The 22,248-nt window shown below is 45.3% G+C and overlaps 1 protein-coding gene across 2 annotated transcripts in view; it reads left to right on the top strand.

The window, feature by feature from the left end:
* Positions 1-22,248, top strand: part of LOC142573242 (ATP-binding cassette subfamily C member 4-like) — a 495,730-nt gene that overhangs the window by 47,430 nt on the left and 426,052 nt on the right. For both annotated transcript variants that reach the window (XM_075682847.1, XM_075682846.1), the window contains exons 2-3: positions 6,051-6,161; positions 7,755-7,872. In XM_075682847.1, coding sequence (XP_075538962.1) covers positions 6,051-6,161; positions 7,755-7,872 — 229 coding nt within the window. The remainder of the gene's footprint in view (positions 1-6,050; positions 6,162-7,754; positions 7,873-22,248) is intronic.

Below are 22,248 nucleotides of genomic sequence, written 5' to 3'. Positions count from 1 at the left end.
AGACAACACGGCCTTAAGGAAGAAAATCTTCTCAAGCTAACACACGCCTTTGCGCTATGCCACTTCACCTACGAGGCGGCCATGCACAGATGGAAGGTAGTGGAGAAGGACAAACTCAACGTACAACTGAGGAAGCTAGTCAAACTAGCGCTGGGAATCCCCAAGAACACCGAGACAGAGCTCCTGCTGCAACTGGCACACCTCACAATAAGCTCACCAGGCCTCAAGCCCTGACGTTCAGAATGCTTCAAACAAACACGTACCCCACGCAGAACAGACTCCACCACTACATGCCTGACCTATACAAAACATCATATTGCGAAAATTGCCATAGAACACTAGACGTACATCACTTGCTCTGGCCGTGTGGTCGGACCCACGCAAACAAGGATCAAGACTCCGCCAGGCTACAAGACGCATTACGCAGCACGGACCTGGCGGAGCAGCTCTGGGCCGTCCAGCGAGCCCACGATGCGGCCAGGGAGTTACAACTCCCGGTCCCAACGTGGGAGTAGCCCGCTCTATGGGACCTTGCGCCTCGTAGCTCGCAGGACCTTTCTATAAAGTTACTCCATCCATCCATCCATGAAAGAGTTGGCCCAGATTATGGATGTGTTGTTCTGCATCACGACTAAAGACAAGCAAATCGTCGATGTACGCGAAACAGAAAGGCAACCTTCTTGTCACTGTGTCGATGAGTAGTTGAAAAGCTTGAAATGACGTGATGATTGTCGTCTTGGGAATATCCACTGGCTGCACAGGAATTTGATGCTAAGCCTTCACGAGGCCGATTTCGGAGAATATCGGTGCTCCATGCAGTGGTGCAGAGAAATCTGCAATGTGCGGAAGTCGGTGACGGTCCTACAAAGTAGCATCGTTGAGCATACGGCCATCTCCGCACGTCCACCAGTCTCCAGAAGGCGCGTGGGGGGCCATATGTAATGGAGATGCGTAAGGCCTTGAGGAAGGCCGCACGATTCCGAGTTTGAGCATGTGTTCAAACTCGCGACGTGCGATCTTGTAGCTGTCAGGTGGTAAACGACGAGCTCTAGCGTGGACGGGTGGGTGGGTTGCAATGATATGGTGAGTGACGTCATGTTTGACCGGCAAAATGGAGTTGGCTGCTCGAAGAAGTGTTGGGAATTGCTCAAGAAGTTTTATGTAGACCGACTTCGGCAATGTGTTGTTGACCGCTGGAAGTGGCACTCGCGAGGCTCTACCAAGCACAGAAAGGTGTGTCGTAATATCAACGAGGTGTTTGTGGTGCATCTCAACTAGGAGATTGTAGTGGTGCAGGAAATCTGCACCCAAGATGGGTTAGGCACGATCAGCAATTAGCAAAAATGCATCGGAAGGTCCTGTGGAGGCCGATGTAGAAAGACACTTGTTCTCCAAAGGTGGCAATGAGTGTCTTATTGGCAGCTTGTTGTCTTCATTGGACTTACGGGCCTGCGAATAACAGCTAAGTATGGTATGACACTTACCGCCGCACCAATATACACGAGAAAACGCAAGCATGAGGTTTTGTCAGTGACAAAGAATACGCTTCTGACTTTGGCACGAGCACCACTTGCCGCTACTAGTGGTGCTTCGGGGAGTTGCCCTGAAATCGACAGTGTGCCGTGCACTTTGGCGCTCGGTTACCGAAAGTACATGGTGCCAGCATTCGCCTTAGCGTGGTGAGGACGGCGAGCGGCTGCATGATATAGATCGACCACGCGACGAAGAGCGCTGTCATCGAAGAGATAGAACGGTGATCTGGGGCGGACAGTTTGCAGATTTCTTCGCGGAATTCATCACGCAGGCTTTAGAGGGAGGGCGACCGTGGTGCAGTGAATGCATCTGAACGTTCCACGAGTGCAACCGCGGCACTTGATGCGTCCATGACGGAGTCCTTAAGTTGGGCTACCTGGGACACTGGCAAATTGCTAGCGGTCGCCAGAACCATGCGAATGGAGGTGCGCAAATGTTGTAGGAACAATTCTAAAAGGGAACCTTGATCGCCTTGTCTCCAACGAGCTGCTGAAAACGAGGGAGGAGGTGCGAAGGTTTGTGATTCGCGTGCTCTTCAGTTTGGAGAAACTCCTGTAGCCGTCGCTGTTCCGACATTGTCATGCGCTTGGCCAGTTCGCTCGGGAGGATGTCGCCGGGCGTTCAAGGATCAGGTCGCGAAGCTCGGTGGCAATCTGGGTCGGCATCGAGGATACTAGATAGCTGCACTTTCTGTCTGCGAAGTGATTCGCACGATGGCGAAGTGGCTGTTTGCTTGAGTGATGCAGAGTTGAAATCTGCTGGCCAGTATTGGGGTAACCACAGGAAAGAGTAGCCAGGTCGCGATGTGGTACAGGGGTTGTGTTCCATTGCTGTCATCCGTGACGGTGGTTCCACGCTGATCATTGGAAGCGTTGCGGTTGTCGTCAGCCATGTCCGCTTTCCTTGGCCACCAATTTTGTGGCGTGCAAAATCAGTGATGACGATAAGCCATAATAAACAGAAGTATATTTTTACTGAGCCGAAGGCCCTAGCTGACGGTCATTCCTTGGCAGATAAAACTCTCACCTTGCGCCGGCCGCTCGTGATCTCAGCCACGCGCCCGCTTCGCTTCCTAGGCAATGTCCCTAGCCTTCGCCTTATTACTTCGACGTCAGTGCTACTGCACCTCATTTGGTCGCCCTTTAGTTTATTTTCGTTCGTTTGTTTCAATTGCTTTTATGAATTTTACGCATTGGATGACGACTGGAAGCAACGCTCGTCCATGCCCGGTCTAAGTACTCGCCTTTGCACTACAAACTTGCGCTAACTTATCATGCTTGCTGAACCTCCCACCGCAAAACTTCAAAACATTTCTTCAATTTTTCTTCAGGCCATCCAAACCTGTTCATACTGTCATCGCGATTTCCTATATTTATTCGGCACTGACAAAATCATGCTTTCGAACCATGCGGGTTGGAATAATTGCAAGCCGACACGACCTAAGCATGACGGATACCCAAATAATGTAGTTCTATTTATATGTAGCGAAATAGCAAGAAGCAGAGCATCCCCCCCCCAGCAAAAAGAAAAAGAAAAACTGCAATAAATTAGTGTTACTGCCATCATAACATGGTTTTTTAAATCGTCTAAAAATGTACGGAAACAGTTGGTGGTCGATGTCGTGTTTCCCTCACCGAACAAATTCGGAGGCGTCTTTCTTTTGCTTGATTGAATGGAAGAAAACGCAAGCGATACGAAAAATTGGCAATGGCTTAGCTCGGCTATGCCAGGATATAGGTAGCGAAAGCTAAGGCCTAGCATGGTTAGCCTTGGTTAATCTTGATTGCAAGTCCAGGTTAGTCTGGTTCTCTAACTATGTTGCGGCGTTTAGCCAGTCGTCCGGCGCGCGGTTAGTCTGTTTTCTGGGCGCTTCGTTTCCTCTTAATCTCGTTCCGATGTCGATTCCAGGCCTCCTGTGCTTATCAGCATTGTCGCCGTCCATACTGCCGCCTCAACTGTGGTTGCGGCGCACGCGAACTCTCCTTTTATATTGTACATGTTATCAGGCATGCGACACGGCTGGTGAAACGAGCGGAGGCGAGCGCAACGACGAGGAACGCGGTGTGACGTCATACCAAACGGCGGCAGCGGAAAGGCGCGGCGCAGCGGCGGAACACCTGTGGCTCGGTGCTACTAGTGGCACATGCGCAGTAGTTGCTAAAGAGCGAGAGAGACAGAGAGAAATATTCGCGGCACGGCGCGCGTTGTGACGTCATGCGCCTCCTCGGAGCACCGCCACGGCGAAATCACAAGTTCGGGGCCAGTAAAGCTTTCGCTTTAATATGTATAACAAAGCTCAAGACGCCGTTGACTCCATGTTCACTGAGCGTTGCTTAACATGCCCGACCAAGTACAAAAGGACTTACACGGGGCAAACGGAGCGTTGCATGAACCGTTGAACGAACAGATGAGGAATGCCAGCAGCGGCGATATGCGCATCGCACCTCTATGGCGCCAGAGTATTAGATCGACCGTATTTGCCATTTCTCAGTGGAAGAATTGCACAGGTTTAATGTAAATCTCGGGCCAAACTCCGATGTCCTGAATTCGAATACATGTAAAATGACGAAACGCTTATCTCAGACCACTCCTTGGACGATATTAATGCATATTATAGCATTTCAGAAAGAAAGGTAAGTTCTAGTGACATTTGGAAGCAGAATTTTGATGTGGGGCCTGAATTCTTTGACAAAAAATGTCCAAGATGAGCAAATTTGATAAAACAAGCGAGCATCAAGTTTACAAATGCGTAACTCTACCAAGAGTCAAGAACCGAAATCGCAATTGTGAAAACTTCATTCGCTAGGACCCCCAAGTCTGATATATTAATTACATCTTTCGTGAGTGCGTCACAACGTTTACGAGGGTTTTGTGAAAATCATACGCTCATAATAGTGTATATAAAAGTGATGTATAACGCATCAATTTTGCCTCCATTAGGTGTACTACTACATGCTGCTAACAGAATCGTGATATTTATTGCTAAGCTACAGTGTTGTAAGCTTGATAGTTTCGTGGTTTATTTATTTTTGAATTCAACTTATTTTGCATTTTTAATGGACGGCCTAAATCGCAGTCATTACTTTTAAACTTCTTTTAAATGCAGCAAATCTAATCAAATATGATGAAGTGTTTGCAGAAGAAAACGATTTCTCCTTTGCCAAGCGTTTCGATAGGAGCCCCCGAGCTTCATCTTAACGAGTACTTTATGTTAGGCTCCGAACTCGGAACTTTTAGGCTTGGAGCAACGATAATGGCCGCAGCGGACTGGCACAGCCGATTGAGCAGAGCGTGACGGCGCATCCACTTGGGCGTTGCAGCCGCGTAGCGCATGCTTCCAAAGGGAGCAAAGTTGCACATGCTTCCGCCATTTTTCCCTACAATGTGCGCCTAAGGCACTCAATGCGCACGCAGCACCCGAACTCGGAACAGCACCCATACGCTTCTGCTACCATGGTATCCTAAGGCGAAGCATTGCTTGGCTACCTTAGGCACGTTGAGTCAGTCTATCTGAGTCTGTTCGTTCTCTTGAGCCGCCGTGATGACTTAACGGGCGTTTCTTTAACTAAACGCCTTTAACTACATTCAAACACGAAATGCGTGGCATAATTTTATCTGCGTGGTATGAGATTCGTAACGTCAATCACATGAATGCCATGGTGGTGGCGGTGATTCCATCGTGGTCATTTTTAACTGTATCATATCATGATGTGTATGACATGCATTCATGACACGCACAACATAAATTTTATGACCAGCATGAATGATATGACATGTTTAGTACGATATGAATGACATGATATTCAGGCCTTCAAGTCATTAATAACTAGTGTGTCTACTTGTAACAGACATGTAGTTTTTTTTGCAGGACATAACACATCACCCGCAAGTGCCTCATATATTTCATATAATAACTCAGACTCACGCTGTAGTTGCCACGACTAAATTGGCGTTAGTTAAATAATATTGCTACATTTTCAAAGGCACCAACACGAAGTTTGCGCCTTGTTTCGAAAAAACAAAATGTTGAAATTTGTAGTCGTTAAGCATGCTCACTGATAACTCATGACTGGAGGGGATAGATGGGCAATTCATGCAAACCGAGTAGTTAGTGTGAGTAGGAAGGAAGCAAGTTTTGTGGTCCTATCGGAAGTGACGTGTTGGCCAAAGTATTTCCAGTTGGAAACCAGTCGTTTTGATCTTGACTCGACTCAGCGCATCGCTGATTGAGTTGAAGCCCCGAAAGCGACAGAGATCCTTTGAGAGACGACCGGCTATGGGACAGATTTGACCAAACGGGTTTCTAATGTGATCGATGTGCGAGCGCGTTGTCAGTACGCCTTCATCGAATTGCCGACGCCGCGAGCAAAGCCGCAAAAATTGAGCGTGCTGTCAAATAATTTGAGTGCGCAAAAATGGACGGAGAGATAGATATGAGCACGGGTGTGTTTTTTTGTCTCTCTTAGATTGAGCAATTCAATTACAAGAGGTGCCCTTTTGATGTCCCTTTCGCGCAGCTGGGTAACTCCACTCTTCCGCAAGGGCTACCGGCGCACCCTGCAAGTGGAGGACCTCTACGCTTGTCCAAAGTGGGAGCGCTCCGAGAGGAAGGCCGATCGACTCCAGGCGTGAGTTGTTACTCATCTCGATGGCATGAATGTTCTTGTTCCTGCTGACGCCACCCCTCTAACGTTATTATCCAAAAGAGAGTGATGGATGAAAAAAAGGCAATGTGAGGTTTCAATGCAAGCGCAATGCCCTTCTTTACTCGTGCGGAAAACAGCAGCCACACTTTGAAATCGCGTGCACTATTGCACCGCGGACGCATACCATTTGCCAAAGACTTAAACAGATACTGTAATACCCACCACTGTACCTTCATCAATAATAATACCACACTGCCTTGATCAATATCTACGGCGCTTAGATTGCGCATAGCGATGACATTGCGCCTTTCCACCTCCTCTTCCGCCAATTTTGTGGCATTGTTTTATCCAACTTGTGGAATTAAGTATTTGAGACAAGCTGCGAAGCCACAGCTTTTGGAATTACCAGATGACCAACAGGAGCAACTACTTCGCAGGGGTGTGTTACTATCAAAACATTCGAATAATAAATCGATGTCCTGTTCGATTCAGTGTTCGAATCAAGTATTCACTATTCGGAAACACTGGTATTTTTTGAATGGCGAATATTGCAAATCATCCACAGTGCGCAAGGAAATATAAAGTTTTAGAAAATGTACGATATGTTTCATCCCCGTGGGCATAGCATCGGCATAAATCGTGCGCAGACACGCAGGCTCAGGGGGCCAGACGGCAATGGCTACACAGCGATCACTCTTCCAGGAATGCGAAGGAACGGCTTGTTCGTTCCCGATTCTTCATTTGCTCTTTTAATAAAGCACAATCCATAAGAATAAAAAATGGATTGGAGTGCACACGGCAGTCATTCTCATTTCCTGACTGCAAGCTTACGATTACCATTGAAAAGGAAGGTGTACAGTCAGCGCATTTCACCGGTGTTGGCATATGAAGCAGAAACTTGGAGACTGACAAGAAAGCTTGAAAACGAGATAAGAAACGCGCCAAGAGCGATGGAATGAAGAAAGCTAGGCATAACGTTAACAGATAGAAAGATTTGGATAAGAGAGCGAACGGGTATCGCCGATATTTTAATTGATATTAAGTGTGAAAAATGGAGTTGGGCAGGCCATGTAATGCGTAGGTTAGATAACCGGCGGACCATTAGGGTTACAGAATGGGTGCCAAGAGAAGGGAATTGCAGTCGAGGACGGCAGACGATTAGGTGGCGCGATGAAATTAGGAAATTTGTGGGTGCTAGTTGGAATCACTTGGCGTAGGACGGCTCTAATTGCGGATTGCCGGGAGAGGCCTTCGTCCTGAAGTCAACGTAAAATAGGCTAATGAGGATAATAATGAATGACAGAAACTTGTTGACGTTATGGAAACTAGCATGGGAACGTTGATTTACACTAATTTTTACAATGATTGTTGATTATTCCAAGACAATTTCAAAAGGATTCAAACATTCAATTCAATTCGATTCGCCTCTGGCACTATTCCATTCGGTCTCAAAAATTACTATTCGCGCAGGCCTAGTACTTTTTGTCTTCTTTGACTGTTCACTGCACAGCATTCATACTCGAAGCGACGTGAGCGTTGCGTTCCCCAGTGAGAAAGTCTGCATTTTGTGCGCAGAGAATGGGACAAGGAGATCAGGCGGATGAAACAAGGCAAGCGGCCCAATCTCCTCAATGCCATCTTCAGGGCTTTTGGATTCACCTACGTCATGGTATCGCTACTCATGCTGATAGAGGTAAGCTGGCCACTTTTGGTCACTTATGGGACCGTGGGAAGCGTTGCGTCACAGCGAGCAAATTCGAGATGAGCACATGCAAAGCTTGAGAGTTGAGTTGGGTACGCGCGCGTAGCTGAAGCACCACGCTTTTAGTATAGCAAATGGCAGTAGGTGTTCCAATCGCAATGAATTACTGTTCACATGTAGAAAATAACCATTGCAATATTTTAAAACGACGCTCTTTTTGCGAGCCCCCTGCGCGTCTCTTGCTGACCATGGCTGCTGCCTGCTGCTGCTGCCGCTGCAGCTCGTGCGTTCTCGGCGTATAGCTCACACTCGGATGGATGGATGGATGAATGGATGGATGGATGGATGGATGGATGGATGGATGGATGGATGGATGGATGGATGGATGGATGGATGGATGGATGAGGGGATGGATGGATGGATGGATGAGGGGATGGATGGATGGATGGATGGATGGATGGATGGATGGATGCTGTGAGCGTCTCCTTTGGAATGGGGGTTGGGTTGCACCATCAAGCTCTTTTAATATGTTGCCTAACGTCCTACCTATGCTAAAAAAGCGAAACTATAAAGAAAGAAACCGCGGAAAATTCCCATCACCGAATTTTCTGAACCATTATTGGCAAGTTTGTTTTTGTACGCCTTCGTTGTTTGTCATTTCCCTACTTTTCTACCACGAACCTTCCAATCACTTATTAATAATCTCTGTTGCTGACATGTTTCCTTTACCCCCTGCTCTCGCTGAACCTAAGGGCTTCAAGGAGGCCAGAGGTGCCTAAATAGGCCGCTGGGCAGATATCTTCACATTCTAATAAAACATGCTCCATCGTTTCCCTAGTGGCCCCATGCTTCTTCCTCCTTGTTGTATCTCGTTTTATAAGCGTGTGTTCTAAGGCTTCCTGATCTCGTTTTGAAATGTAGAGCTTCTCTTTGAGTTACCACAAAATGTGTCTTTCCTGATTTCATTTATTCGTCCTCGGTAGTTACTCAAAGCAGGTTTCTTTTCCATTGCCGCCATCTATGAGATTCTCTCAATCTCCGCCTACGCCAAGTGATTCCAACTAGCACCCACAAATTTACTAATTTCATCGCGCCACCTAATCGTCTGCCGTCCTCGACTGCAATTCCCTTCTCTTGGCACCCATTCTGCAACCCTAATGGTCCGCCGGTTCTCTAACCTATGCATTACATGGCCTGCCCAACTCCATTTTTCCCACTTAATATCAAATAAAATATCGGCTATACTCGTTTGACTTGCTTTGTTGCCATGTTACTTAATATACTGGTAGAATATTTCGTGATAAGCTTGCTAGTTATTTTCCTCCACTGTGAATCAGTGTTTTCTCTAGTACAAATACCTGAGCGTTCCAGCAAACCACTTGTCATATTCCATATCCCTAATTCGTTGTTGAAAATCAATGTTACCCTGAGCTTTTTTCATACTGTAAGCCATACACAGGCTCATACAGGAGCGGGTACGTATAATACAGGCAAAGAACGTCAAACAAAACATACTGCCACCAGGTCACCAGGTGCGGCGAGCGCGAGTCAGCGTTCAAGCAAAGAAAGAAGTTTTTGGGTCGTCCAACTTCCTGGCTGGCGCTCGTGTTTGCCGGTGCAGTACTTCTTGTCGTATAGACCTTTTGTAGCACGTGACAAATCGGTGGAGGCGCGGGGTAATCCCAGCCAATGTCCCGCTCGACTCCTGGTGGCCCTGTGCCTGCAGAGACCTGTACCTGCGGTTCACAGTGCCAGCCGCAGAATCTGAGAATTGCCCCCCTGAGCGTGGACTTCCTCCCCAGACGCTGTCAGCGACGCACCAAAGTGATATGGACGGCACTGCTACTGCCGCTCACTATACGCTACAGAGAATGCCAAAAGTATTCCATGGTTCCCTCCTCGAGGACATTGAGACCTAATTGGCTCAGTTCGAACGTGTTGCTGATTTCAATAGGTGAACAGAGGCAACCATGCTGAAGAATGTGTACTGTAGCCTGGAGGATGGCACTCGTACCTGCTACGAGAACCGCGAACCCTTCTTGTCCTGGAGTAAGTTTTGCCGTAACCTGCGGGCACGTTACACCAATACTGATCGCTGTAAACGTTCAGTCGTGCATCCAAATGCCGAATGAAAGCGGAGTAATGTACGCTGGGGACATGACGCGCCCCTCTGGTCCAGCTGACCCGGACACTGCAGAAGGTAGGAAGCTCCGCCACTTAATGCGAGAGGTTAAGGAGCAGCTTTTCGCTGGCATCGTTCGGAGATCCCCCAAGAGCGTGGCTGAATTTTTAATAGAAGTCACGATAACGAAAAAATGCTTCAGCATCTGTGTACGACCGGCAAGTCAATGTCGCGTCATCGACGGGTCAGATCGGAGCTGCCTGAAGTAACATCAACATCGAATCTTTCTACGACCTCATCCTATCAGTAGTGCGCGACGAGCTACAAAGGGCCAACTGTCCGTCTCAACCTATTGCGGCGTCATTATCTGGCCTCATCAGGAACGAGGTACAACATGCTCTGCAAGTCTCACTTGCCAGTGACGTCACACCACTGCGCCGACAGAGCTCCGGGACGCATCGTTCGCGCAAGCTTCGAGCCGTTATATTCCTGCCCTACCGTGCTTCGTGCACCCCACGCCTCACGCACGATACACTTCCATCAGTGCAACCGATCCAGCACTTGGAGAATCAGCAGCCGCGTCAAATGAAATCGGACGTCTGGCGCCCACCGGACAGGCGACCGCTGTGCTATCGCTGTGGCAAAAGCGGATTGTTTATGCCGTGAATGCCAGTACCGCCGCCTTGGACTTCAGGGTTTGGCCGTCGACTCGCCAAGGCCAAGATTTGGCGAAAGACAACGAGCGATCGAAGCATATCAGGGCGCACGCCACCGCCCTTGCGGCGCCAGTCACCGCCTCCGAGACGATTTCCCCCCAATTCCCGGAGCCCCCCTGTGGCGGTGCAGGAGCGTGCAGACGAGAAAACTAAACCTAGACGAGAAAACTAAAGACAGCGACATTAGGAGGCGTGCAGGGACTCCCATCGATGCGCGCACGTAGCCGCAGGGATTAGATGACGAGAGCAACTGAGCTCGGACGCCGTCCTTCTCTAGACATCCTGTGGTGCTCGACAGTCACCATGAAGGCAGTGCGTTATTGGACACAGGGACTCACTACTCGATCGTGAGCCGAAAACTAGCGACGCACCTGAAGAAAGTAGTTACGCCTTGGTACGGGAGACAAATTCGTACTGCTGGCGGACATTTAGCCACCCCGCTTTGTATGCGCACATTCAGGGTTAACATCCGTGGACGTGCATTCCTCTCCAGTTGCCTTGTTCGCGAATGTTCCCCAGACCTCATCCCGGGAATCGACCTTCTACGGGAATATGATGCTATTATCAACCTTCGGGAGCGCACCGTGACGTTCTCGAAAGAGAGAACAGCCGACAAAACTTACGACAGCCATCTAAGCACATTTCATCCTTATGCCCGTAGCATCGCGTTGCCCCCGAGTTCGAGCATCCTGGTTGATTTGAGCGACAAGTCACGTGATTGTGAGGCAATCGCTAAAGGCAACGTGTCGCTCTTGCTCACAATAAGTGTCTGCGCAGCTCCCAGCGTCGTCACGCTACATGACAGACGTTCTACGCTGCTTGTAATGAATTTTATTACTCAGTATCGCCACCTTTTTCGTCGCACTGCTATGGCTTTCGTCTACCCCATAACGGGCATTGCTGAATCTTTTACGTCTGCATCACTGCACAGTGATTTCCAAACCACTCGACAAGGTAGACATTAATTCAGCCCTCCCGTAGCAACAACAAATAGCGCTGTACGAATGGCTGCTTCAATTAAAAAAAATGGTTCGCCTCGTCATCTAAGGTGCATGAGACGCCCACCACGAAACATCGATCATTACGTATACCAACAACTCGCCCATAAAACAACCTACTTTACCGAGTTTCGGCTAAAGGACTTGACGCTATGAATACGCAAGTCGATGAGATGCTTCAGGAAGGTGTTATGCAGCCTTTCAAAAGTCCGTGGTCATCACCGGTCGTCCTCGCTACGTTTCTGCATTGACTACAGGAGGCTAAACAGCGTGAATAAAACAGACGTCTATCATATTTAAAACTTATAAAATGGAAAACTTTTCATACACAAACATAGTTAATATTGTCAACCTTATAGGTTTTGAAAAAAAGAGAGAACACCCTCTTACTCTGCTGAAAAAATCACGAGATATTCCACTCTGTGAAGCTGGTTGACACGCGAAGCTGTTTAGCACACGACACGGAGGGGACACATAATTTTTAACAAAGGTACGAACTCATTTATTGTCTTGGTGGATGTTCATCATGACGAAATGTACGCACGCCAATTCATTGTCTTGTTCGACGGTCATTATTTTACTCGCAACTACAATCATATTGTTTGATAATTTCAAAGCGATGCATGTACGCCGCTGGCTAGACGGTTGGGCTGGATCGGTGGGGCATCGCAGGGGATATGTCTGCAACATGGAACCCGTAAACCGCTCCCTTTTCGGTACCGACACATCCACATTGAGATCACCGACAACGACAACAGGGGTAGTGTCATCGCAGACAATTAACGCAAAGTGAGTAGCCATGAACATTACGGGACTATGAGTCATTGCCTTTTTTTGTTCGCTTCCGGGGGTATGAGCCATTGCTCACGGCGGTGTGAGTCATTGATGACGAGAGTTTTCGACATGCTCTTCTGTATGTTGTATGCGTGATTAGAAAGAAGTTAAGCACTGTTCGCTTCACTTTGCTGAGTGCTTGTAGATGGTGCCTTACAGGGGCTGTGAGCCGTTGCATCTTTTGCTTTCTTACGGGAGTAGGGGTGCTTACGGCGTATGAGCCATTCATGATGGATGATTGGATGGATGCAAAACTTTAATAAGGTCCTGAGGTACGCGACTCAGCGCGCTGCGGGCCGCTCCCACGTTGGGACAGTCAGGCCTTGTCCGACCGCCGCGTCGTGGGCCCTCTGGACAGCCCATAGTTGCGCCCCGGCATCGGGGCTCTTGATAGCGGAGAGCCACTTGTCCTCATTGATTTGTTCCGTGCCTCGAGCCATTCATGATGATAATTTTTTTTCACGGGGAACAAGAATGCACGGCACCCTAGCCATATACAGCTTCTCTGCAAAAACAAAGAAAAGCATATATACATATACTAAGGGGTGCACATGTATGCAAAGATGGGTACATCTGGAAAAAAGCAATTAAAAAAAAGCATTTATAGAAAGGTTACATCACTGAAAAAAAGCAGCTTGACAGTCGCAAATCATTACCGTTGCGTTAAGCGAAACAATTCTTCAAGTTTAGAGGTGAAAGCGTCTGTTGATGGCAGACCTATGCACTCACATGGTTGCTTATTCCAGAGTTCTATGGCACCTGGAAAAAAATAGTATTTGGAAGCATCACTGCTCGATAAAAAAGCTTATACACTTAGCATGGTCGGTTCTGCTCGACTGTTGGTACGGTGGTCTGCGGTAGTCGCTCGTGTTGATAGCTGAGTTTTCGTGATGGAAGAGATACAAGAATTTCATAGCAGCAATACGTCGGCTGCTTTCCAGGGTTTGTATGGCGACGCGGCTGTGCAGTGCAGTCACGCTGTCACTCCGGGAGTATTTGGAATGAACGAAGCGAAAGGCCTTGTTTTGCATTGCCTCTGGACGTTTGGCCAGATAAACGTCGGTCGGCCGGTGTTTTATTTTGACCAAACAAAAACAGCTGTGAAAAAGGGGGGACGGCGAGAAAGCTGAGAACGCTGTAGCTTGACTGAGCACCGTCCACCCTGCAGGAGCAGCGACAGGGTAAATCCAAAAGCAGAAAAGCGAATAATTACGCAAGCAAAAAGAGAATAATTAAAGTGACAGGGTAAATACACAAGTGAAAGCAAATAATTATTATACACTAGTAGGAAAAATAATAATAGTACATATAGCATCATATTCGCACATAATAAAGCAAGAGAAGACAAATGGCATCGTAGTTCTATGCTTAGTCAAAACATGATATAAAGCAATACAATATAATGAATGCGCAGTTATAAAAACAAACTAATTACATTTGTGGGGTTTAGTGTTTTGATTTCGATGTCTTGCTGCTCATATGCGTTAAGAGTGCTTGGTTATGTGTGGCTAAGCCTTTGCGTTCCGTAAATAGTGCGTGAGAATGGAGTTTTCCACGGGAGTTATACCGATGGAAGTAAATACTTTGAGTATGTTCAAGATTTGCAAGTGTGAGAGATGTACCAAGCTTCTGCGATTTGCACTAATGTAGGATTGTAGCAGCCTGCATTTGTATATATCGTTCACCATAACAATCTTATGCTTAACAAAAAGATGTCTGGTGTGTTCAAGGTATGGTATGCTCTCTATTGCCCCAATAGCTCTTTTCTGAAGTATTTTTAGCTCATTCAAATTGGTTAATGTAGTGGTTCCGCGTATTAAAGCACACTAGTTCAAGTGAGCATAGAAGAAAGCTTGATAAGTAAGTCGCTTTATGGTAAGAGGCCAAGGACATCGAAAACGATTTAAAGCACTAACCACGCGTCTCAGCTTTCAGCTAATCTAATCTATTTGCTCATTGCAGGATGCATGTTCATTAAAAATTACTACAAGCGTGTTAATTGATATGGTTACTGCAATTTTGTATGGGCCTAGGGTAATATGGTTAGATAACTGTAGGGATTTGCCAAGTGCTCCAAAAAGCACATATTTTGTTTTTGATTCATTTAGCATTAAATTGGTAATATGGTTAGATAACTGTAGGGATTTGCCAAGCACTCCAAAAAGGGCAAATTTTGTTTTTGATTCATTTAGCATTAAATTGTTTTCGGTACACCAGTCGTGTTTGCAGCTAGCGCCTCGAGGGCACCTGACTTTCTTCCGGTAAACAATGGCGTGCAAGCATCAGCCTAAATTAATAATTTGCAATCATCATCAATGTTGATTATGCCATTGACGTAATAGAAAAAATTATGCAGGCACTAGAATGCGGCCTTGTGGCACCCCAGTTATAACTGGTTGTGTGCGTGATTTAACGCTATTTATTTCAACGTACCGAGGCCGCGCACTTGAATACGACTGCATAAATTTGAGTGAGATTCCGCTAAATCCATAGCATATTGATTTATTTAATAACAATTGATGACTTGCGCGATCAAAGGCCTTACTGAAGTCAAAATATAATGCAAGTGTCAAAAGCCTCTTTTCCATATTGTACAATATGTTTTCTTTCTGTGCTGATAGAGCCATTTCAGTTGAACGTTTCTTTCTGAAACCATATTGACATTCGGTAATAAGATTGTACTTTCTCGAGAAGATATCAATTCTATCGTTTATTATTTTTTCTAGGCATTCGGAGAAAATGGGGAGTATGGATATTGGGCGATAATTCCTTTAATTGGTTTTCGTCTCCTGTTTTGTATACCCGGTAACTTTTGCTAGCTGCATGAGCGTTGGGACAATACCTGTTGATAGCACCAAGTTGTAGATATGTGTTAATACTTCTGCTATGACGTCTAATACATACTGCATTGGTCGCATTTCTATGCCATCAGGATCACAGCTGCGACTGCTTTTTATGCTACTGAATAGTGTAATTACTTCAGAACCGGAAGTTGGTTTAAGAAAAAGCGTGTTTGGTACTTCATATTTTCACGAAGAAATCATTACATTGTTCTTCGAGCTCAATTCCGTTTAACGTTTTTCAGTCTGTTTCCAGACTTTCGATTTTAGTGGGAGTGGCTCCTTTATTCAGTACTTCATTTAGTATTTTTCCACATGGTATTACGTCGCTGTGGGCGTTGTCGATCGAAAATGTGGTAGTAGTAGTCCCTCTTCGTCCTTTGTTTTTCTTTATTAAACTTATTTCTAAGAGTCTTCTATTCAGCCCTGAAGTCCGCACTACATGTTTTAACGAACTGCTGGTAAAGTTTATTTGTATTGTTTATATGTCGCTTGAGAGAGTTGTTATCCATGGTTTCCGCGATTTGTTTAAGCTGTGATATATCTTAAGAGGAAACGATTCAAAGTAAAGTTCTTTAAATGTTGTTTTAAAGTTTTTATACGAGTTCTTTCCATATCGATCGGCCAATATATCATTCCAATTTAATTGCTTGATACGGTGCCTAAAGTGCTCCAATGTTGCAGACGTCACTGAGCGGTACGTGAATTCCTCTGGTTTCACGTACGCCGGGTTGGTGTGCATTTTTAGGAAAATAAACATGGGCAAGTGATCGCTTATGTCGCAACTGAGCAGCCCTGAAATTCTTTTTTTTTTTGGTCATAGAATTGGTACCCGACATGTCCAGCAATGGCATTGTTGATTCAGTAACTCGTGTTGGCATAGTAATGACATTTTTAACAGAGTTGCACTTAAGTACTGCTAAAAATTCATTACTTGTAACTGAGTTCTTTAGGACATCTATATTAAGATCCCCACCGACAGGAAGCATATAATCCATAGCATTTGCGTGTGACAGTAGCTTGATGTGGATTCCAGACTATGTAGTTATATTCGAGGATTCGACGCACAAGAGATATGTAGCTTGATAACTTAACGGGTATAGCCGATATTTTAATTGACATTAAGAGAAAAAAATAGAGCTGGGTAGGTCATGTAATGCGCAGGTTAGATATCCATTGAACTATTACGGTTACAGAATGGTTACCAAGACAAAGGTAGCGCAGTCAAGGACGGCAGAAGACTAGGTGCGGCGATGAAATTAGGACATTCCCGGGCGCTAGTTGGAATCGGTTGGCACAGGACAGGTGTTATTGGAGATCGCAGGGCCTTCGTTCTGCTGTGGACATAAAATAGAATGCTGCTGCTGCTGATGATGATGATGATCATCATCATCTGAACATTGGGTAAAGCTGTTGCTAGCTTTCTGCGAAGAAAGCCCTGCTGTCTAAACGCCTTGTGGTATGTATATTTATTATGTGTGTCCCATTTCAGCGTCGTTGTTATTGTTACCCTCAAATATTTAAACGATTCTGTGTTGTCAACAGCTGATCCTGTGGGGTTGTAGGGGAACTGTAATGGCTTTTTTTACACCGTATAGACATACAGACAGTCTTGCACAAGTTTTTGTCTATGCCGCATTCCTTGCACCAACAGGCTATACGAGGCAATGAAGAATTTAATTATTTTACTTTATCGGACTGTGTTCCGTTTGTCGTGTATTTGACGCAGTCATCTGCGAAAAGTCTTAATGCCACTCCCGGGTCCATATGAAGGTGCTAATCATTTACATATCGTAAAAATAAAATAGGACCTAATACAGAACCTTGCGGAACCCTTGAAAAGACTTCTAAGCATTGTGAGTCTGCTTCGCCCGCTTTCACGCACTGCCTCGGGTTGGAAAAGTATGCGCTTATCCATGATACATTCTTGTCGTTGATTCCAATTGCACTAAGTTGTTAACTAATTTCCAATGCATTACCTTGTAGAACGCCTTGGAAAAATCTATGAGTATTGCATCAGCTTGAAGTCGACAGTTATTCGCAGCCACAAAGTCGTGCACTATTTCTAGAGGTTGCGTCACCGTAGAAACTTCATTGCAGAACCCGTGTTGTTTGGAGTACACTAATTTGTGTTCGTCGACGTAGGTCATAATTGCTTTGTTAGTTCTATGTTCCATGTGCTTACAGCAAGCGCTGGTTACTGAAATGGACCTGTACATGTTAACGCTCAACTTGTTACTGCCTTTATGGATATGGATGACTTTTGCACTTAGCCAGTTTGTTGGTAGGGCAGAGGTTTGCCGACACACGGTGAATATTTTGTACATAAAAAGCGTCAGTTGTTCTGCATAGCTCCTTAAAAACGTATTATAAATATTGTGCGATCCTGGAGACTTTTTGGCGTTCACTTGCAACAGAAAGTTCGGAATTCTTTGTCTGTGAACACTGCTGATGCCATTGTTATCCCCAATGCTAGGACGATTTCCTGTTCTGTAAGAGCAATGGAGCTCGTAAAAACTGACTGAAAACACGTAATGAAAGCGCTTGCTGTTACATGTACGTCTTCAGTAATTTCACCCTCACTTTCTAATTGAATAGCAGAACTTTCAGGCATGGATAGGTAGCGGCAAAATTTTTTTGATTGTTGCGTCATGAAAAATGTCAGCGTAGTAGAAAAAAGTGTTAAGGGCAGGTGGTATAGCAGCGTCATGTTCACTGGCAAGCCTGCGAATGTTGTCCGGATTACTAAGGTTTCTGCGCATACGCTGTATATTTCTTATCATATAAATAATGTTACGCGTTGTACCCGCTGATTTATGTTTTATACGTTATATTTTAGTTAGGACAAAGGTTTTTCACAGAATGCGATGCCTTCCTTAAATTTCTGCCACAGCTTGTCTACAGTTTCGTAATTTTCCAGAGGGAAGCCATCTAGTAGTGTTGACAAAATCTCGATGATACCGACATCATCAGCTCTACACAATTTTTTACAACCATGTGCTTTTCGTGTGTGGAGCGCCTGATACTCTTGCACCCGACCTTAATCGTTAATGCTAGTAATTTGTGGTCTGATATGCCATCTTCTCCTGTTAGTTCCGATAACAAGTTATGCGAAATAATGCAAGGTCTTGCATTGAACTGATGTGTCCTTGAATGCGTGTAGGCACCTTCACCAGCTGATGTAATGAAAAGCAAAAGCCCATGTTTAGAAGTAATTCGCAGCTTGAGACTACCTTGTTTCTAATTTCAAATGTGTTCCATTCGATAGCAGGAAGATTACCCCTAGGGACTACTTAGCGTCGATCTTTAAGTCTGCCGGATATGAAGTCGGAAATTCGTGTAATATACTCATCAGAAACATTTCGTTTCCTGTAGATGCCTCCTAATAATATTATTATGACTTGCCCTGTTATTGTACACCAAACACTTTCGTGATTTGCAGTGCTTTCCTCTGCAGGAAAAGACGAACTACTTTATTGCAAATGCCGCAGCACCCCAACGTTAAGCGCGATCAGACCATACGATCGAGTAACTTGGACGGAGTTTGAAGTTTGTTTTCTTTCTTCGTTACAGAAAGATCAGAATCGTCAATACCGGAATGTAGCCATACTTCGGCAATGACGATAATGTCGGGACAGTACAGGGGTATTACTTGCTCAACTTTTTCACTTTTGCTGATTATGCTACGCGCAATATTAAGGACAGTGAATGTGCACTTTTACATTGTCCCATTCGGGCATCTTTAGGCTTCCTGGCATCTGCTTGACGGGTTTCTTTGAGGAGTACTCTTGAAATTTTTGTCTTAACCCAAACGTACAACTTCTCGTTTAGATTAAGTTTGTTGTGGACAAGGGTAAAGGCGTCCCTGTTTTCTTTTTTCATCTTTGCATGACTGCGAAAGCTCACTGCGTATAGCGCCAAGAGGAGCCAAGAAATGCTCTGACATAAAGAACTGCCTTTCGGTTTGAGACAGTTTCGAAGCGTGGACATTTTCTCAGTGAAGGCACAAATGTGCACAACGACAGGTTGAACTCGGTTTCTTGTTTTTTTACCAATAAAGTGAACACGCTCGATTGATTGAACGTGCACACGAATCTTGCTTTTTAGAACGTCATTAACGCCTACCTGCCTCAAATCAGTAGCTGTTTCATCAACTTGTTTTGTCAGCACATAAATGACAATATTAGGGTGGGCTTCTATTTTATAGCTCGCCAAGTTTGTTGCTCAGATGTTACATTTACATACAACATTAACTTTCAATTCACACTCGATCCACTTGCCGCTGTGTTGTTTGAAAGACGCAAATGAGGTTTCAGTTTCCTCTAGCCGAGAGTGAACACTATCAAATCCGGCTTTTAACGTTTTATGTTTACTTTTTATTTTCTTAACATGTTTTAATATGCTCGATCGTGCTCGGGCTTGAATTTCCCTCAACGTCAGCACCAAGCAACAAAATCAAACGGATCATCTCAAAGGAATTGAAGAAGCAAGACAAGATGCACCGGGGGTTCGGCAGCACCACTAAACAGACGTCATTTTTTGTAACAAATTTAACAAATGGCCATTTGTTATTAACCTGTACGAGAAAGGAGTGGTTACTCATGACGTCTGCGATGGTGCCGCTGAGCCCACTAGAGGGAGCTCGCGGTTGCTCCGGCCTTTTATAAGCGTTCGTTCGCTGTCGCTCGTCGACCAAGTGGCTCATCTGGGATCGTGGTTGCTGTCATGGCTGGCGCACTCTCCACGGTGATTGTCACTGTCGGGAGCAGCGATAACGCAAAGATGCTGTTCGTACTCGTCAGTGGTACTCCCCTGCATGTGATGCTGGACAATTGGTGCAGGCGCGCAATGGCCAGCAATCCCAGCCAGAACCTGTACGAAAAGCAAGAAGTCGTTACTCATGACGTCTGCGACGGTGCCGCCGAGCTTCTCTCATTTCAAAACTTCTGAAGCCCATTTCACCTTCTACAGCTCCATCTGTAGTGTTCGCGTTAGCAGCCTCTGCGGGGCGTCCGCTGACCTTTGGTTGCCATCGAGGCCTGACGGTACCCCTGCCTTCAAGGTAACAATCGCATTTCCAATTGATTAGTTCTGGAATAATTACACCATTCCACATACTCTCGAGCACCTCGTACCTATTGTATCCCCATAGCTTCTTGTGTTTCATTAGGGTCGCATTTCTCTTTGTTCTCGCTATTAGATTTTCTTTCCTTTTTCTCCAGGTATCGGTCGCCATCGTTTATCTTTATACCAAGGTATTTGTATTCAATTACTCGAAGTATTTCCTAGCCGCGTATTAAAACTGTGTGTTCACGGTTTTCCTTTAGCACCATAAAACCTGCTTTTTCGAACGTTAAGTTTTAATCCTAAATTCCCAGCTTCTTGTCCACAGATAACCGCCAGACGTTGCATATTACTCGCTTGTTAGCTACCAAAACATTGCCGTCCGCATAAATCAAAGCTGGAAGCTCCTGCTCTACTGCTGCAATCGTCTGTTTGTATGAAAGATTAAACCCGATATTACTTCCCTGTAGAGCCTTTTCCATTCTTAGCATGTACAAATAAACAGCAGCGGTATAAAGGGCACGCCTGCCTCACTTCTCGTTGATGTCAACTTTGTTTTCGCTCTACATTTCTTCCCATTGAACGCAAACAGTATTTTCCACGTATATCTCTCTCAAAAGCTGTATACAATCGACACCTAAGCCTTTCGCTTCCAGAATAACCCACAGTATGTTGCGGTCGACGATGTCATACGCTCCTGTAATGCCTAAAAAAGCCACATATGACGGTTTCTGGATATTTCAGTGCACTGAGTGAGAACAAATTAGTTATCGTCCCGACTGCTGCTTATTCTGAAGTGCTCCCAATATGCTATTACTCTCTGCCCAGGCTTTCAGTTTTAATTTATTCAACTGCATTGATAATCTGCTCATTACAGATGTAATGGTCAACGGTCTTTATAAATGGACTACATTTTCCCCCTTTCCTTTACAAATTAAATTAATTCTACTTTGTCGCCGTATTCGCCTATCTTGTAAGCATTTTTCTACTGCTTTCAACGAAGTTTTCTTAATTTTCCGTCCTAATTCAATAATCAGCCTAACGGGAAACTCGTCTAACCCTGTGGATGTACGCTAAGGAATTTTCTCTCTGGCTTTTTTCCAGCTAAAGTTTCTCAGCACCAGCTCCTTTCCATCTGGTTCTCGTTCGTGCTCTTCTTTTTCTCTAAAGCATTTCGTCATTGCCTTGGAATGATTCCGCGGTTTCATTTCGAATTTAATTTAACGCCCGCCTCTCCTTGCAGTTTGTTTTCACCTTCATGTACGACATGTTGTTGTGTTCCAGACTTCCTGCCTGAGTTTATGTTCCAAAATATTCTGGGTGCCGCCTTCTTTTTGCCATGTATTTCGGACAACAAACATTCACGTTCACCTTTCATCGTTGCTCGAAGCAGTACTTGAACCATAATCTTTTTTCTCACGGTTTACTTCACATTTTCTGTCTAGTTAAACCTGCGAAATCTGCGCTTTCTTTTTGCCTGCCTTCCCGCGATGCTTTCTTTCGTCCATCGATCGCTTCCCGTATCTCCCTGTTCCACCAGCTTTTCGGCTTCCTTTTTCCCGATACTTGTGTCGTGTTGCTGTTGTCATGTTCCTTCTTTTTCCTTATTTGTCTCGTCATTACACTGAGAAGCTCACTATATTCCAATCTTTGCTTGGCATTTTGCCAAGTTTTTACTCGACTCTTGTGACTATATTTGTTACTTGTCTAGCGTTTAAATGTGGACTGGTCATTTTTTGCTCCTTGCTCTATTTCCTAACTTCATATCCCATTTTCGAAATTACGCGGGAACG

Source organism: Dermacentor variabilis, chromosome 2, assembly GCF_050947875.1.
Source record: "Dermacentor variabilis isolate Ectoservices chromosome 2, ASM5094787v1, whole genome shotgun sequence".
In the NCBI taxonomy this organism is placed as follows: Eukaryota; Metazoa; Arthropoda; class Arachnida; order Ixodida; family Ixodidae; genus Dermacentor; species Dermacentor variabilis.
Note: the sequence above shows the minus strand (reverse complement) of the source record. Positions and strands in the feature narration are given on the sequence as shown.